The sequence below is a fragment of the Thunnus albacares genome, chromosome 5 (genome assembly GCF_914725855.1).
Source record: "Thunnus albacares chromosome 5, fThuAlb1.1, whole genome shotgun sequence".
Lineage (NCBI taxonomy): Eukaryota > Metazoa > Chordata > Actinopteri > Scombriformes > Scombridae > Thunnus > Thunnus albacares.
In genome coordinates this window covers 14,308,701-14,328,250 of record NC_058110.1, presented here as the reverse complement: position 1 = coordinate 14,328,250, position 19,550 = coordinate 14,308,701, and the positions used below count along the sequence as shown (strand labels likewise).

The window sequence follows — 19,550 nt, the reverse complement described above, 5'->3', positions numbered from 1 at the left end:
CATTAAAGATGGCTCCCAGTAAGCCATGACAGTGGAATTCAGACATCTTTATATATATACATCTTATTTTTTAGACCTGTGTTTTTTCTACTTTGACATGTCAAAATGTCTTCTGTGAAAAAGTCCCTTTTGCTGGAGATCTTCTGGAAGCATTGTTGATTGATTTGACCCCTTTGTTTATTTGGATAACACAACATCATATATGAACATGTCCTCCTCTGTCCTCCCCCTCTCCTTCTAGGCGTCAACTCCTTACAGTTTGGAGTCAGAGTCTCTAAGGATGGACTGCATCATGTCTGGAGGGGTGTCTCCCACTCTGGCCATCAACGCTGTAACCAACAAGGTACGACACTAGCGAGTCAATTCAGAAAGGTTTGTTTTTTCCAGGCCATACTATTCTAATTCAGGAGGTATTTTCAAAAACAATACAAAATAGAGCAAGATGGCAGGTAGAAAAGATTTATTCCACCAAACATGTATCTCAGTGCAGTACATAACCATTGTTTCCTCCTATTTAATTCATTAACGGGAAGTGGTGAGAATTTTAATTCACTCCCAACCTTCATTTGAGCTGCTCAGGTAGAAAAACACAGATCGCTGTAAAATGTTTGGCTGCTACAGGCAGTAAATACTTTGTACACGTTTAACCAAGTAATGTCACTGTATTGGAATGCTGATTAGTTTTTAAACATATAATGCTAAAATATCTAACTTAGAAGTATTTGAAACCATAAAATAGTATAAAAGTAGTATTTCTACTGTTGTTCAGGAAGCCACATTCATTTCGATTTCACATTACAAACTGTACTTTGAAAAAACTTTCCTGACCTTCTACATAGTGACTCCAAGCTTAAAAGGATGTTTTATATTCCACATCTGGAAGTATGAAATACGAGTCGCAACTTAAAGTTGAAGAAAGTGTAAATCACAGAGTAGATGTTGTCATTTAGAGCAGTGGAGAAACACGACTGTTGGTTCACAATTCTCTGGACAGATCCTTTCCTTCCAGCAAGCAAATCAAACAATTTCAAACAGGAAGCTCGCTGAGGCGACTCGCAACACCATAAAGAAGAAGCAACAAGTCCTCATATTCAAGAGAGTGGTAACAAGCAGTAGTGGCAGAAGTACTCAGATCCTTTACTTAAGTAAAAGTAGCAATACCATAGTGTAAAAGTACTCTATTACTAGTAAAAGTCCTGCTTTTAAGTAAAAGTACAAAAGTATTATCAGCTAAATTTACTTAAAGTAGGTTATTAAAAGTACTTGTTTTGCAGAAAATTGTCCCTTGTTATTGATATATTATTATATATGACATGATCAGATTTTTAATACTGATAATTCAATGTGTAAATAGCATTTTACTGTTGCAGCTGCTTTAGTTGCAGCTAGTTTATGGGGGTCGTGAGATGATTAATGGGAGAGGAAAGAAGAAAAAACAACATTCTGAATCACAAATCTATTTTCAGTTTTTGGACTTTTGTCTAATCTTTGATTTTTGGTGAAATATTGGATCACTTTAAATATATATTATTGAAATGAAACCATATGAGAAATTTAGAGGGGAAATGTCTCTTTGGTGGAACTGATAAGAACTCAGAGACCTCTGAAACATGACAAGGAGACACAACTACACACTGATTTTTTATTAGAGGTCACAAGACTAAACATCTGGGAACTACTGATTTAATCTTTGATATTGAAAAGTAAGAAAGTAACCAGTAACTAAAGCTAAAAAACTAAATGTAGTGGAGTACAAGTATCAACTAGTATAAAATGGAAATATTTAAGTAAAGGACAAGTACATTAAAACTGTACTTGTACAGTACTTGAGTAAATGTAATTAGTTACATTCCACCACTGGTAACCAGTTAGCTACTCACATACTGACATGAGTTCATGAGTAGCTAATATTAGCTACCTGGCTAATTACCAAACTGTATATCAGTGTGAAAGGTTGAGAGATAACTGAGAGTCTGAGCAAGGATGGTTGAACATCAGTGATGCAGAAAAGATAGATTTCTAACAACAACACAACCTCTGCCTGCTGCTTCGGTTTTGAAGACATAAATCTTAGGGCTGGGTGAGCCTCAGGTGCTAGACTTCCTTTGAACTAACAACCACTAAGCACCCAATGCTGAATTTGACTCATATTATGCTCCAGGAGCCACAAATATTAAATGCAGGAGTAGTAGAAAAGGTTTGGGCCACTCTAATCTTTTGTATATGTATTTCTTAATGATGTGTAATGATGGTTTTTTGACAAATATTCAAGAAGATGAACTCATTTGTACTCATTGCTGAGAAAAAGTTGAGTTTTGTTGAACTCCTGCTCCACATGAAACAAAATAAGCCAAAATAATGTAACTGACGTCTGCTCCAGTATATAATAAATACAGACTGGATATAAAACTGCAGCAGAAGCAGTCTGTATTTCTCTTACACCATCAGTGACCTGGCCTGTTTAACAGCTCTGCTCTTTCACACACAACCTTATGCAGTGACACATCTACACACACACACACACACACACACACACACACACACGCTGACTAAAAAGCTGAACTGGGTGTGACCGTCTGTATGAGGGTCAGAGATCAAGCGTCGACTGGGACCTCTGACGTCTGTCTGATCAGGCACACACACACACATGGAATGATGATGTGTGGTACGTGACCCCTTCATCTGACCCCGACCAAAGAGAAAATCTGTCCCGCAGCAGCAGCTCTCATAACTGAGAGTGTTTGGTCTGGACGTGATGTGAAGGTCTGGACTTGACAGCTTATTCCAGTTTTCCACTCTGCTCTTTTCACAGACCTTGACTCATTCTTCCCAGAATTTGTCAATATGAAACACTTTGATCACTATATTTCAACAGTCCGGGAATATGGTTATTATGTAAGAACAATACAATACTTTATATTATTCTCACTAGCATTACATAGCCACTTATTTTCTTAATTTTTATAATTAATTAATTGCTGAAAAAATTTGATTTATCCACTGAAATATAAAGCATTTACTGATTTTAGCCCCTTGAATGCTACTTTTCCCTATTTCATGTAATTGTAAATTTAGCATATTTGTTTTTTGACCTTTGTTCAGACAATTGAAAAACATGCCTTTGTTACTTCAGATATATAATATAGAAGAAACATAGAAAAATGATGCAGTGGTGGTTAAGTCACTATGTTATGTTTCCTAAAACAGTAGTTACTACATCAGTTAATGACATTATTGAGTTATTCTGTACAGGTTTCTTCAGTTTTATTAGGTATGCAGACAAATTAGTCATGAAATTTGACAATAAAAAGCAATAGTTGATCATCCTTATCAGCTGAGGAAATCAGCATCAGGTGATGATCGTCGTTATTTCCCCAGACAGTTCGGTGTGTGACACACGCAGCAGATGGAGAGACAGCGTCCACTGATTCTGTTTTACTTCAGCAGCGACTAAAACTTGACTATATTTTGAAACAATGATTCAGAGCAGAGAGAAGAGGACCTTGATGATAATAATGCCGATGCCAACGTCAATGATATGCTCCCACATCCAGACAGGTGGCATCCTGCAGGCACAGTAGTGCGTCAGAGCCTCTTCAATAACACATTTGCTCACTAATATTCTGTTTGCATTGGAGAGAGCCTGTTCCTTTTGAAGTAGACATTTCTAGAATATGATACCAGGAAATTAGGATTAGATTCAGATATTGTAATGTTTTTACTGGAATTTCTAAAACTGTAGTGATTGAAGGTCTACTAAATGTAAAAAACAGTTTCAAGCCTGCCTAAAATTGTCAGGTTTTTTTTCTTTTCTAACGCATTGATGTAAACCTCAAATGTTCTTGTAAACTGCATCATCATTTCTTTGCAAGTTCGCTCACTACAGTAATCACCAAATCCACCAGAAACAGAAAATGTTCAGGATTAACACTTAAAAATCTCACTATCGAAAACACTTGTTTCCTCTAAAGGAAGCTCTACAGGGTAGAGCACTGCCCCAGAGAGCCGTTACTGTTGTCTCACCCGAAGGCTATATTTTCACATTTGTCTATACAATTAAATGTAGCCTGGAGGTAACACTGGCGCTCGGCTTCACAAGTACTGACAGTCAAACTAAACAGGAGAAACGTGATTCAACATAATCCTGAGGCATTTCTTTTAAAAGCTTTGTGATCTGTCACTGCAAGACAATATACACTTCCTCTGAAGCGAAACTTGTGTCTTCATCAGTGCCAAAACTCTCAGAAAATAAATACATTTCTGAAATAACCTGGCAGTTACGGACTGGTCCCTGGGTCAAGACATTTAATCAAAAATCCCCATGTTTACGTTCTGTGTTTTCACGCAGCAGCAGGACTAATTTACATAGACCAGCACTTTAATTTCCATATTTCCTCATGAGTTGTCTCGTAAGTTAATGGTGCATGGGTAACTTCTTGAGGTGGGCAATGTTCACTTTAGTCTGTATATGAATTGGCAAATGGACAAAATGACGGAGAGTAACAAAATGGACAACAAGGAACAATAAAATCATGAATCGCTGCCTTTGAAGGAGTTTACATGGTGTTTTGCCTCAAAATGCCGGCCCTGTATAATAGCCTTTATTGTTATGTTAACATGATTCTGATGTGTGTGTGTGTGTGTGTGTGCAGGTAGCGCTGTACAACCCGGAGGCAGAAGGCAGCGAGAGTCCAGGGAGTCTGGGCGGCAGCCTGAGCAACAGTCTTTCAGAGCAGAGCTTGGCGTCCGTCAACCTTAACAACCTGAACACTGCCGTCAGCAGCGGCAGCAACGTGCACAGCTACACACCAGTGAGACCTCTTCTTTATTTTGGGTGACAGCCTAATGATTGCTGCAGGAGAATTTCTCCTTTCTTATGTCTGTCTGCACAAGGACACCCGCTGACCTGACTCGTCTTGTTTAAGGACACTCAAGCAGAGTCAGTGCTTTCTCCCACTTTCCAAAAGAATACCTCTTTTCCACTGCTTTTTAAACCACCACCATTCAAACTAAAAGTGATTTTGTATTTCATGCTCTGTGTTCACTTGATTCTGACAAAATCTGGATGATTCAGTCAGCGGTCCAGACAGGCAGAGTCGGTACAGAAGGTGTCTACTGCACCCTTAGCAGACTGAGGATGTGGTAACCAGCTAACAACATGTACGCTGGATCTACAGCACTCTGCTGAAACTCGTATTTTCTGTTTGATGTTCAGACTTTGCAAGCAAATATATTTTCTGTGGTCTTTTGAGAGCACATTCACTATGCTTAGATTACATCTGAATTATTATGAACACTATCAGAGTACATAAAGTGTGTTGCTGCTATAAAATGATGAGTTAGGTTGGCAAAAAGTCCGACCAACCAGATTTAAGTAGATGGCATGAACAGATACACTCGTGTCTTTTTAGCCTGCAGAAAATCAGATATTTCACTTATTCTCACTTACTAAATACTAAATAATTAAGAATAATGGCTAAGTAGACCATTTTATTGCTGTTGTTGACATTCATATTTCATATTTCAGTCAGTGTCTCCCATAAATAGAATTTATTTGGGCAGCCCAACTGAATCAAAATGCCCCCATCTATAAAGATTTTTGAATTTATCATCTCTTCCTTTCAGAGGTGTGGAAATGCAATTTAAAGTGCAGATTGATTGAAAACCTTGTTGTTGCCTTCATATGCAATGATTATTTAGCTGAGGTGAATGCTGTTTTGCAGCTGACTATCAATGCCCCCCCTACACACCTCAGGGTCGAACACCACAAATAAATCTAAAGCTGTGGTTTGCTCTGATAGAAATGCTTCTATCCCGAAAAAAATAAAAACAGCAGGAAACAGAGTGTGTCAGTGTGACAGTTCACCTTTACCATCCCTGATGCATATAAATGATGCCTGACCACTCAGACATTAACAAATTTAAAACAAAGCGGCAAGATTTTACAAAATTAGAAGCAAATTAATTCTGTTACCCAGCAATTAAAGACTAAAGGATTGTGCTGTCTCTGTGCCTTTCTAGTGGCAGAGCTCTATATATGTGTGTGTGTGTGTGTGTGTGTGTGTGTGTGAGAGAGAGACTATGTTATTGTTTGTGTCTGAGGCCTGAGCCGAGGGAGGTAAGCAGTAGCCACCCTTCTCACACTAACCGTGACTTTTTTCTATGCCCCATTTACTGTACATGCACAGACAGACACACACACACACACACACACACACACACACACACACACACACACAGAGGTTTATTTAAACCAAGGCTGTCCTGTGTCGTCTACTGTTATGGTGCCTACGGTGTTGGCCGGTGTAAAGTACACTCGAGACTTGGCAGGCCACTGGTACACTGGGACACATTTGGCCAGATTTTATACTAGCTGTTTAAATGGTTCCTCATCTTACAAAGCAAGGTCCTTCGGCTGTTTGAATTGATTAGTCTCAAGCAGTGTGTTTGTGAGATGATAATAAGTTGCCTTTTTATGAAGTAGTGGTTAGATTATCCAACCTGTCTGTCAGGACATAAACTGTCCCATGCCGAGCAGTTTACAGTTAGAACAAATATTTAACAGAGGCAGCAAACAGTTTATCACATGCTTATCAGATGCAAGAAATGTGTCTGGAGCACAAGCCTTTGACCCAAGAAAGGCTTTTAACAATAGTAGTAATGATTTAAATAGTGAAGCTTCTCTTGTTAAGATAAAGCTGATATTGGCAACAGCACAATCCTCACATATAGAATATATTGTGATTGTAAATCACATGCGCAGACCCAAACCAACAATGAACTGATCCTACTTACAAGCCTGATATATCTTATTCCTCTGTGCTGTAATCCTCTGTTGTCCAAAAACGATTAAAAACATGTCAGTGAGCCACACTGTTGCACTGGGTGATGTTACATATCACAACCTTGTGACTTTGTGCTCAAACTCTTTGAGAAATTTACAGTGTAGCACAAAATCAGGAGGTTGTGATATGTAGCACAACAAGCTAGCAAAGCTCTGTAAATGGAACTGCACTCCCACGCATGTGCAGCGGCGTCAGGAACTACTCTCTGGAGAGTGAAAATGTTATCACAGTTAGTAGCCTTTTGAGCTGTTTCTATATAAACTACCATGCTTATACTTTTTGTGATGAAGAAACATGTCACCCAGTGCAGCGGTGTAGCTCATTGACGTGTTTTTAATAGTTTTTGGTCCATGGCACAGAGGAATAAAATATATCAGGCTTTGGATACGCACACAGTACTTGTAAGTAGGATCAATTCGTTGTTAGTTTGGCTCTGCACATCAGATTTGTTGACAATAAGAAAAAAATAGAAAATTGCAGCCTTATCCTGTAAGTCTAGGTAAGCAGAGGAGCCACTATCGGGCCAGAACCTCCATTTGTACACAATAAACATCAAAATCTAAAGGGCACTTTTGTGTTCATTCACTGAGAGGATGAACCTTTTTGATATTTCCTCATGTGTCACCCTCAGCACATTCATACTCCCAGGTGATAAACCTTTGAGATCAGGAAGAAAGTTCCTATGCTGCTTTGTGTATCCCTTTATTCTATGTTTTTCTCTTTATACTGTCTCATTGTGGTCATTAAACGTCCATTCAGTTTAGTCTAATTATGGAGACTTTTGATGCGCTTACAATGTGTTTGACATGTTTGTCAAAGTGTTTGTCCCTTTAAACTAAATATAATACAATATTAAAGGCCAGTCTCGGTCCAAAAACATTTAGTCCAAAATTATAGGAGCCCTGAAAAATCACTGCACTTCATTATTTTTCCCTTGTAACAGCTGCTCACCTTTTTACCATCAATCACTTTTTCCCCGCTCACCTCCCACCCGCATTAGCAAAGGTCAGTGCAATCTCATCTCGTTAACCTCTCATTTCTAGAGGCCATCTTTTGTTTTCTTCCTCCCTGCATCACCTCCTCCACCCCTCGCCCTCTTCCTCCATCGCTTCAGACCTCATCTGTGGTCTGGTCCGGCGGGATCGGGGTTAGTTCTGCCTCATTACCTGGCGCAGGTGATACCCTCCTGACTGACGGTGATTACTGGTGGCATCACTGGCAGAGATCTCAAAGACACCAAGATAGCTGATGGAAAGGCTGCCATTATTGGGTGGAAGTGGATGTGTGGGGGGGATGTGTCATGCTAAGTTGGCTTATGTTTGCGGAGGCACACTTTTCAAAGCAAATTGCTTGTATGTGCTGGGTGGATGGTGAGGAAGATGACAGCTGGGATGAGATGATTGAGGGTGGAGGAAGACAGGCTGCATTCACAATATGAAGTAGAAATTTGAAGAGCTGTATTTTGTTTTTGCGAGTGCCAGCAGAGATTTCTTTTTTCATTGCATTAAATTGAATTTGGTATTATCATTATACCGGATGAGTGAATTTAAAAAATGATTTGTAGGATTAATTAATGTGGAAATTGAATTTGAAAGGCACAATTGGAAATTTAATTAAATTCCTTGAATCTGAATGTCATTATTATTGAATTTTACTTATTTTTCTACTTTGCAGTACAGCTCTCCCAATTGTAATTCAGGTTTCTCAATTTAGATTCAGCTACTGGAGACAAACATCCAGGTAGGAGGGCAAGGACTTTACTTCCCTGCGTGGTGACTGACAGGTAGCGGCCCACTCCAGTGCTGGCAAAAGAGGCCTCACACTCTTCTCTTGGCCAACCAGGCCATGTGCATCATTATTCTCCAGTCACAGTGAAGCTGAAGGTTTCACTCACCTTCTTTTGAATTGTCCTTCATGCTAACGCTGGTTCACAGTAACTTATGAATGAATGATGAATGACAGATTTAATTAGTGTCATGGCAACACCGCATACAATAATCTGAATAGAAATTTGAAAATGTGTCTCCATACAGCTTTTTGTGTCAGATTCACTATAACAAACTGAATTGCCAAATATTGCTTCTCAAATATGAATATTTTCTGGTTTATTTAGCCTTCTTTGACAGTAAACTGAATATCTATCCTTGTGGGCTGTTGGTTGGGACAAAACAAGACATTTGAGGACGTCACCTTGGGCTTTGGGAAACAGCGATTGACATTTTTCACCATTTTCTAACATACAGAAGAGAAAATAATGGAAAGATTAATCAATAATGCAAATAATCATTAGCTGCAGTCCTACTGAACACTGAACTCCTCACTGCTACACCACTGTGTGATCACCTCCACCTATATTAGCGTTCAATTGTAACGCTGTTAGTGTTTTTTCCCCCCATCTGGACCCCAGTTGTGCCAATACAGTGGTTTTATTGGTCCCATTGAAGTGAATGAGGAGACTGTTTTTATTTATGTCATTTGACGCAGTGCTTATGTCGGCCCAACTGCAGCCGCACACTTTGAGCCGCTGTGGGGATTCTGCCATTGATGTATTTTTCTGAAACTAATACTGCTGATCAATACCACTGATTTTCCATGTGTCTCTCTTTCTGCAGCTCTCACACTCCGTCTCTCTCCTTTCTCTACTCTCTGTCTGTCTATCGAAGGTGGGTAGCCACTCAGAGCCTTCATCCCAGTCCCTGAGCCTCCAGCAGCCCGCCCAGCCTCCGCCGCCTCCCCCTCCTCCCCCACAACCCCAGTACGGTTTGCCTGTCCCGGAGTCACGGGACAAGCAGCTCTGTTTCTCTGACTTCGAAGACCTCAGCGCTTCGTTCCGCAGCCTTTACAAGTGCGTCTTCGAGCAGTCCTTCTCACAGCAAGGTGGGTGTCGACCCTCATTTTGTTTGTGTTTATCTGTTCATGTTTGCCTGTCCAACATCTATATTGACACATGTGTTCACAGAAAAAAAAACAACAACTTGTAAACCTCTATGTCAGGCTTCATGCACATAATTAGCTGTCCTCCTATTGAAATTGCGGTGCAAAGAATTTAACATTGCTTTCATAGCAGTAAAAGCCTTCCTGTATTAATATCCACCACACACGACTCCTACTCTATTGTATTTTAATAAACAATCTGTTGTTCCGCATATCTGCATTTTACGGCTCGCTCAGTCAAATGAGCAAAGGCAATTAAGAAGAAGAATTCAACAGAAGGAGAAAAAACTCACAAACACATCTGCAGTCGAGCAGAGCAAAGGGTTCTGCAGCTTTGATAGGAGCTAATTAGATTGGTTCTAAAGTTTGTGAAGCATCTCGCTAATTGCTTCCTGAAGCTTTCAGGTCACCAAGCCTCCTCCCACTTGGACCCCCCACCATCCCACCACCCTTCCATCACCTTCCCTCTCCCTCTTTCTTCTCTCCGCACACATCCACGTATGTTCTGTAACCGAGGCAGATTGATGCGCTCTGTTGAGCTCCGCAACTGCTGCCTGGATTCACCCTCTGACAAGGTCCCCTTCAAATTGTGGTCAGGGGTGCACACACACAGAAAAAAAGACAAGACAATGAGAATACTGATTGGAAAAAATAGATACAACACGTAGACCTAGAAAGAAAACGTAGAAGAAAATGGATTTAGCGGATGTTTGAAAGGGGCCTTTAAGTGTGAGGCTCAGCAGGAGGACGTGTCAGCAGTCATTGTATTTGAGAATTTGAGTCACCCAGACAGTGAAGCTCATCATCACCTTTGAATGGTAAATGGTAAATGGACTGCACTTACTGTATATAGCACCTTTCTATCTGTCTTATCGACCACTCAAAGCGCTTTACAATACATTCACCCATTCACACACGCATTCTTTCACTGACCGCAGAGGCGGCCATGCAAGGTGCCAACTCGCTCATCAGGAGCAATACAGTGCTTCCTATCAATCCAAAGCGCCCCGCAATGTTTCTGTGCGCTTACTTCGACATACGGACTGGAGGAGCCGGGGATCCAACCACCGACCTTCTGATTGGTGGACAATCCGTTCTACTTCCTGAGCCACAGCCGCCCCTGAAAAAAACCACAGTGTGTCCAAGACCACACATCAAACTGTAACTGACTCAGGTGGTGTCGCTGCTATCATTTATCTACATCCCAATAAATTGCAGGTCAAACAATAGAGACAAAAAAAACACAAAACAAACCTTGAATTAATAAATGAAGGCTTGAAATCATCAGTTGGAGCAACATGGAAAATCAACTGAGATTGTTAAATAACTCATTTAATAACCACACTCACCACTCACAAGTGGCATGTCTCAATTCAATTGCGAATAACTATATTTGTCCTTATGACAGTTCTTAATAACACACACAACACCCTTACAATAAACTAGGAAGGGAAAAAAAAAGAAACCAAGACATTTAAAAGCTGTGCAGGGACTTCCAGTAAGTAGTAAATAAATAAACAGATAAAACAATGCAGATGACGCAATTTTAAAAGACAGCAATAAAGTACTGTGTAGTACAGACAGCAGAGTGGATAAAAGAGTTTGAATAAAAAACACTTTTACAAGCAGGTAAAGCGAAACGATTCCCTGATGGCAGCAGTGAAAATTCTGATCGAGTCAGTATGGTCATTACTTTCTTTGGTTACTAAAAGAGCTGGAGTCCTCTTGTTTCACTCCAGTGATTTTTGAAGAGATCTTAACAGTATTACTCAGTGATCTGTCCCTCAGTGATAACCTATAAAACCATCAGATAAAAGAAAAGGTCAAAAGAGTCTCAACAGAAGATTATATAGTATAAACGACTGAAGAATAAATTTACTGACTGAAACAATTGAAGTTTCCAAAAGGTCTGTGCTGGTCACACTTCATGATCATCTCTGTGTTTACTGTACTAAAGAATACATTTAACCGATCTATTACTTACATTTAAATCCACTTACATTAAATTGTCACTGTACCACTTTTTTAAAAAAGCAGGAAGTGAACAATTACAGTCCAAATCTGGACCTGAGGAAGAGACAACAATGTGGCATCATCTGAAAACATACTGTGCAATGAAGAAACATCCATTGATAAGAATCCTCCACTCTCTACATACACAGGAGAAGTGGATGAGGGAGACACAATGTGTGTGTGTGTGTTTCAGACAACATTTTCCTAACTAGCAACCAAAGTGCAACTGGATTGAAATCATTACATTGTTTAGGGCTACTTATTTTCGGAAACAGTGCTACACAGGAAGATTCCCAAATGATGGTCATTTAACTAGAAAAAGGGAATAATGTTCAGCAAATGGTGCAATTTACAACCAGTGATTATCTTAGTATATAGTTGTTCTCAGTCAAATCAAACCTCTCGAAACAATAAGAATTAAAAACTTGAAGCAAGTCAACATCATCTGCTACTTTGTCTTTATAAAGATTTTAAGCTGCCTGATCGTCAAAACTTCAATACTGTCATTCTGTTTTATTGGCCCTGATAATTTCATCCTGTACTTCTCAAGAGATCACTTTATTGTCTGGGCTATGAGCATATGGAATATGCTGTTATGATTTTATGCACAGTGATTTATAAGCAGCAGAAGCTGAACCATTATAGCTGCTCTTTTTCAGTAGATTAAATGATTAAAACAGCTAAAAAATTAAGCTTCAGGAGAGCGATAGAGCCCATAGACAATCTGTGGCTGTGGTGACACGGACACATGAGTGGGTGTAAATATGTGTGGAAAAAGACAGCTGGGGAAACAGTCAGACGAAAAGGGCAAAGTGAGATGTGAGTAGTTCAGGGTTGAATGTACATATTTTTCCTAGATCCCAGTATTAACACCAAGCCTCCCCTTTGTCCGTCTTATTACGAATATTTGGTCTTTGTCCATTTTTGTCTGTTTCTTTTTATTTGTTGTCTTATTTGTGATAAGTTGTGTCACCTTTTTCCCAGCAGGTTTGATGGGAATGCCCGGGGACTCCAGCCAGCAGGGCCGGACCGCCTGCTCTTACCAGCATTCTCCTGGTGCAGGAAACGGCGGCAGCCACCACCACCAACACAACCATGGCCCGGCGTCACACCACCCACACCACCCCCAGCAGCACCTCTCCCCTCACTCCGCCCACAGTCAGCACCAGGCGCATGGTCAGCATGGCCAGCACCAACAGCACCCTGTTCATTCCCAGCAGCACCCGTCTCTCTCCCACCAGAGTCACACTGGACAGACCTGCCCTACAACAGGTGAGGACGGAGCACTCGAGCGCAGAAATGCAGGTCGTGTATTTAACACACTTTAAAGGAGAAGTTCACAGTTTTCAAAGGATAGACAGTATTCAGGTACCCAAATTAACATTGAAACATGTTTTTCTTGCTGTAATCATTCCTGTTGTTCATAGTGGCCATTAGAAGATCCCATCATAATGTACTTTCAATTTAAGTGATGGAGCCAAAATCCACAGTCCTCCTTCTGTGCAAAAATTAATTTAAAAGTTTATCTGAAGCTAATATGAAGCTACAGCTGTCCAAATTAGTCAAATCAACTCAATATCTTCCAGTTACTAGTTGAGTTCCAGTTACTTTCTTTTTAGTGCCAAATTCCCTCTTTTTTTACTGTCCTTCCACCACAGCATAACAGGAAAACACTGTGCAGGGAAACACAAAGGGTGAATTTTATACTAAGAAGATTGCAAATAATTTGAAATATATCTATATACATAAATATAAAAATGGGGTTTGTCCCCCATCACTTATATTGTAAGTGCATGAGTGAGGGATATCTTAATGACCAGTACGAACAGGAGGAATGATTACAGCAAGAAAAACCTCTTTCAATGTTCATTTGAGTACCTGGCTATTGTTTTAAAGGACCAGTGTGTCGGATTTAGTGGCATGAAAGAGCCAGCGTTTGGTTTGTCTGTTCTGGGCTACTGTAGAAACATGGCGGTGCAACATGGCAGCCTCCATGGAAGGAGGCTTATTCTAATGTAACAAAAACACAACAATTCTTATTTTCAGGTTTATATTATACGCTAATTAAAACATATTAATGAATATTCCATTTCTGCCAATAGATCCCCTAAATCTTACACACAGGTCATTTAAGACAGACTTAAAAAACTGTGAACCTATCCTTTAAAGCCTCAACGTGTAGGATATGAAAATTTCTGACTTGGCGACTTCTAGTGTTAAAGGGCTGAAAGCAACAAATAGACGACACTAGCTTTCACTGATATACTCAAATTTTTCTACAACTTCTACAACACCAGTGTTTGCCAATGTAGCAACATGGGAAACTCCTGGGTAATTCACAGCCTCGTCTCATTGCTTTTGTGAGTTTGGTATGGTTGATGTCTCTAAATACTACAATACCCATGAGCCTTTGCAGCTGTGGCTATTACCACGTTCATGTCATATCGCACAGACCTTAAATACAAGCAGCTAAGTGGGCAGAAACGTTCGTGTCAGCCTCATCAGTGTCCCAATGAGTCTTCCAGGTGGGGAAAGAACTTATTTAACATTTTAATATAAATGTTATCAATGCACTTTGATTACAAAATTTCCTATTGGTTCATATCTGGTTAAACCAAACCACTGCAGATATACACCACACTAAAATAGTTAATTTGGGCTACATTTCCATTGACCTTGTGTGACTATAGGAACAGGAGAGGGGATAACCATCTTGAATTAATGCATGAATGCTTCAGAGGTGTAACAACGAGATGTTTTTCCTTTCTCTCCATTCTGACGCCATGGCGTGAACACAGCATTAGCAGAAGACTCCGCCACACACAGAGCCATGAAATCAGAGTAATAGCATATTCTGAATATTTCATAGTTGCTGAATTGATCCAGAATCCAAAAGTGAATTGATTCATTCTGTGGAGTGTATTACCAGGGTTTCCTCAAAGCGTAATCACTTCAAACCGCTATTAGCAGCACAGGTACCTTAATTTTAAGCTTGGTGCTTGTGTGTTTTTTTGTAGCTTACATCTCTCCCTAACATTTTTATATGCACAGTACTTTTACCTGTGATTCTTTATCAGTAAAGCATTTTTTGGAAGCAGTTTTTCATGGAGTGTTTGTACTGATTAATCAACCAATTCTATATCTTTCCAACTATCAGTCACATTTATGAGACAAATTTGAAAAGAATAAGAAATATGTATAAGACGTCTACTTTGGAAGCCTGAATGTCCAATATAACCATGTCTCGACTTCGCTGTATATCTTTTTACTGATTCTTGTGAAAGGAACCCGGTTGCAAGTGTGCGGTATAGTTTGTTTCATATTTCATATATATTGATGCAACACAGAACCAAACAATTATTCTACTTTCCTGATTCCCAAAGCCACATTGTTGTAAATGCAATTCACCCAACACATCAAAACAAGCCTGTCTCTGCACAGACTCATTGCATTTATATTATACTCTTTCCTCTATAAGGTCCCAGAGCGTTTGATATTATGAGGCCGGGTATGGCGGCGCTTCACCGAGGCTTTTCCTCCTCATATTCCCAGTCTTTGTTTTTTTCCCCCTCCTCTGTGTCTCTGCAACACTGCTCTCAGGCCAGAAAAAAAGGACTATTCAGACATTATTTATCTAGGTTAGTATTCTCCTCAACCAAGCTGAGGATGAATGAAAGCAATCCCTCTGTCTTTGATCCACGGCCTGAGAATGTATTGTTTAGTTTGTGGCAGTGAAGACGGTGAAAAGCATCTTCTCTTTTCTTTTCTTTTTTTTTTTTTTTTTTTTTCTCAAAAGCAGAGCTGTGGCTGGAATTTTTCTGTGTGAAGTTGCACCACCTTGTGGTTGATTACAGAACTTAGACTGTGGACCAATTTTTTTAATATTTTTAATCTTCTTGTTATTTTTCAGTTCACCTGTTTCATATGATTATTTTACATCATCATGCTGCTCATGCTCTTATTCTGACTGTCATATTTTGATTCTAGTATTTATTTTAATGCTGAAACAATTAGTCAGTAACAGAAATATAATAATAATATTTAACATTTTGATAGTTATTAATCAAACATAAATAGCAAACATTTGCTGCTTCTATCTTCAGAAATTGGAGGATTTGCTGCTCTACTCTGTTTCATCCCATTGTAAATTGAATATCTTTAGTTGGAGTAATTTAACACATCCCCTGTGTGTGTGTGTGTGTGTGTGTGTGTGTGTGTGTGTGTGTGTGTGTGTGTGTGTGTGTGTGTGTGTGTGTGTGTGTGCGCTCTCTCCCAGGCATGTCATCAGACTGGTACCCCAACCTGGACTGGCTGAAGGAGAGCTGTCGCATCGCAACCAGCTACAACTGGGCTGACGTAGACCTCTCCCCATTTCAAGGTAATACACGCTTTAATTAACACACACACACCACTAACAGTCCCGGTGCCATCAGTGTGAGCAGCGTCTGATATGAATATTGATAAAGCCATCCACAGCAGCTGGTTTCCTCACAGCGAGAATTGATCAAATGCTTATGATGTCAATCAGTTACTTTGATTAAACCATTATGATTCCACTCTGTGTTTTCATATGCACTCGCCCTTGAGGCACAATATCATAATATCCACTGTCGTAATAGTACTGGCCTAATAAAAGTCATTATCCTGCATCTGAGAGGTTGCCACTCTCTGTTTCTTTCTCTCTCACACACACAAACACACACAAACACACATACACACTGTCTCCCTCCCTCCCAATTGTATGATGTGAATAATCCAATTAGGCCCCGGCTCAGTAACAGCCTCTTATCACGGTCAGCGCACAAAGCCGGCAACATCCACACACGATGGATGATGACGGCTGGTCTTATAACACACAGGCCCCGCTGCCCCTCTCCCTCCTCCCGCAGCGCTTGACCTCCCTCACACCGCCGTTATGCCATCCTCCACCGTTCCTGGCTCGCATCCAAAGAGCAGGGGACGGATCCTCTCATCTCAGCCACCGCCAAACACAAGCCATATGAATTTGATTCAGAGAAATATAGGATAGTAGAGTGTAGTTTGTTGAATAGGAGCTCGGCTGTGTCTTTGTTTGAACAAGTTGATAAGAATATGAGGTGTTGTAGGTTTAAGGACTCGTTCTACATTGTGTCAGATGTGAACAAGCGTGTTGTCGAGAATGATGCACTGTGGCTTGAAATGCTGGTGGAATAGCAAAGTAATAGTGGGATTCTTATGCTGGATGTGACTTCACAAATATATGTGATACTAGTAATATATTTTTAACTTGTTGAATTTTAAGACTTAAAGGGGGCCTCCACCTCTTATACACATTAAAGTCTGTTTACAGGTCTTGAGAAGTCCGTTTGAGGAGAACTCGAGGAGAACTACTGCATATGTTAAAAAGTTGTGTAAAGTCTTTTGTGGCTCCAGAGAGAGCTGCGTGAAGTCTGATAAATTGCCTCAAGTGATGTCACTTGAGGCAACTTCAATTGGGACTGAAGTTTGAAAATGAAAAAAATGTGGGCGTGTGGAGTTAGAAAGAAGCTTGTTTACCAGACATCTGTAGCTCACTCCTCATCTCTGCTTGAGGTTTGAGGCTACACTAGCCGCTTTTAGCATTACATAAAAGAAACTGTACAGTTGACTGAATGGAGTCAAGGCATTGTGGGCAATGTAGGCCCCAGGTTTTGACAAGGAAAAAGAATGCATAGAAGAAAAAAAGCAATATATCTGTTTTTTCTGCATCAATTTTGATTTGTTTTCTTTTTAAGTGGCCATCGTGAGTTTTATTACTACAGTGCTAAATTGGTACAGTTCTTTTTTTATGGTTTGCTTATTTGTGTTTGAAGTTTTTCTCTGAGGTGCTGAGTGTGTTTTCCCTGAGCCCTGCATTTATGAGGCCATGAAATTGTCTTGAAATAGTTCATTTCAGGAAAGGAAAGGCCACTGTTAGTCTTAAGTAACCGTCACCACTGTTAAAGCAAGATGGAACAACACTATACACATAAAAATATTCATGTGCATACTTTATTTTCTGCTACAACAGTGAACACCTTATGTCATTTTTATCCACACACATCTTCAATGCTCCAAATATTGACCTTGTAAATTCTGGAAGATACACACTGTTCAAATTATTTTATATTATAGCTAAGAACCTGAGATACCAAATATACTGTATGTCAGAGAAAACGGCAACACATAACCTGCAACAGCCAGATATGTAAAATTAAGTTTTGAAACAGTTAATAAAGTTAGAAATGTAGATATTACAAGTTTTTATTTTACTAAAGGGGAAAATGGTGTGGCATATTGGGAACAGTTGTGTTCATGGGGTTAATCAGATGTAGATAAGAATAGAAAAACGCTCTACAGTGAGTAATCGTCACCTTCTGTCTTTGTCTCTTCTGTCCGTCTGAATCAGGCCTAAAGGAGAGCATGCGGCAGGCTGAGCTCAACAACTGGTCTCTGGATGCCGCCCAAATGGCTGACCTGTGTTCCTCCATTAACCAGTTCTTCACGGCCACAGGGGTCATCCCCCCTCAGGGCGCCGCCCACCCACAACCTCAGGTCCAACACTCAACACCACCAGAGGCACCGCAGCACCCGGCTCAGCCGCATGGGGCCATGCACCCAAAGGCCAGCCAGCATAGTCAACATGGCCAACTCAACCAACATAACCAACACATTAGCACGGGTCAGTATACATACACAACACCCAGCACAGCAGGCTGGTAGGCAGCAGTGGAAGGGAGAAAATTGAAAGAAACTTATGTACAAGTTGAGATAAATTCACTTTGTATGATGTCTAATATCATTGCTTGATTCACTGAACTGAAACAAGGCTGTTATGTAAAGTTCCTGATATTTTGAAAAGGGATATCGATTAAATTAAAGATTTAAGATGTTTTTAGATTTCTACTTGAGAATAATTAAATTTTATGAGATTATGATAAAATTAATATAAAATCTGATTGTACAAAGTAACATCAGCCATCACCTAAACATAGTAAAAGTAAAAACACAAATATTTTAGTGGATGAAAAGTAAAAAGTGTCCTAAAATGGAAATACTCAAGTAAAAGTGCCAGATTTACAGTATATAAATGTCCTCCCACCTGTGACAGTAGACATTCAGAGTCTCAGGGACATTTCTGCACTCACATGCTGTGCCGGAGTCTGGAGCTCAGGCCTTGAAGCTGAATTAAAGTATCTCTACTCACTTTGCCATTGTTGGCCCATTATAGATTTACAAGGGAATTATGGATGTTGTCATCTTCATGGCAACCGAAGTAAAGACATGGAGACAAGGGGATATTTCACTAGTGGGAAATCCACTGAGTGACTGCAGATTCTGCTAAATTTCTCTAGTTCGACGGCAGTAAAACTGTGTGTGCACATTATAGCACATTCGCGTTCTGCGAAGACACAAGCGCACCTGTGAAAATCGGGATACTAATCTGACAGTTAGTCATTGCCCTTTTGTCTGTTCTCCCACAGGGAACATGTACATGGACTCGAGACAGAACATTTCTTCTCTGATGGGCCCGCCGGGGTACCCCCACATGCCTCCCATGAGCAACACGACTCCCACCATGACAGGTGACTCCTCCATCGCTCTCTTAACAGGTCAGCAGGAGCAGGTAGAGATGCAGAGTGTATATGTGTATGCAGGTGTACATCCATGCAAGTGTTTGTTTCTCAATATCAGTGCATTTAATAGTAATATATATATATATATATATATATATATATATATATATAATGACAGCATGAT

General features: G+C 40.0%; 1 protein-coding gene across 6 annotated transcripts in view; it reads left to right on the top strand.

The window, feature by feature from the left end:
* LOC122982554 (forkhead box protein J3-like) overlaps positions 1-19,550 on the top strand; it is a 66,131-nt gene that overhangs the window by 43,596 nt on the left and 2,985 nt on the right. The window contains exons 6-12 of one of the 6 annotated variants that reach the window (XM_044351922.1): positions 242-343; positions 4,653-4,811; positions 9,458-9,722; positions 12,777-13,064; positions 16,069-16,170; positions 18,199-18,471; positions 19,274-19,375. In XM_044351922.1, the coding sequence (XP_044207857.1) occupies positions 242-343; positions 4,653-4,811; positions 9,458-9,722; positions 12,777-13,064; positions 16,069-16,170; positions 18,199-18,471; positions 19,274-19,375 (1,291 nt within the window). Of the gene's footprint in view, positions 1-241; positions 344-4,652; positions 4,812-9,457; positions 9,723-12,776; positions 13,065-16,068; positions 16,171-18,198; positions 18,472-19,273; positions 19,403-19,550 lie in introns of all 6 variants that reach the window. The other 5 variants (XM_044351920.1, XM_044351921.1, XM_044351925.1 and 2 more) reach the window with 5 other exon arrangements.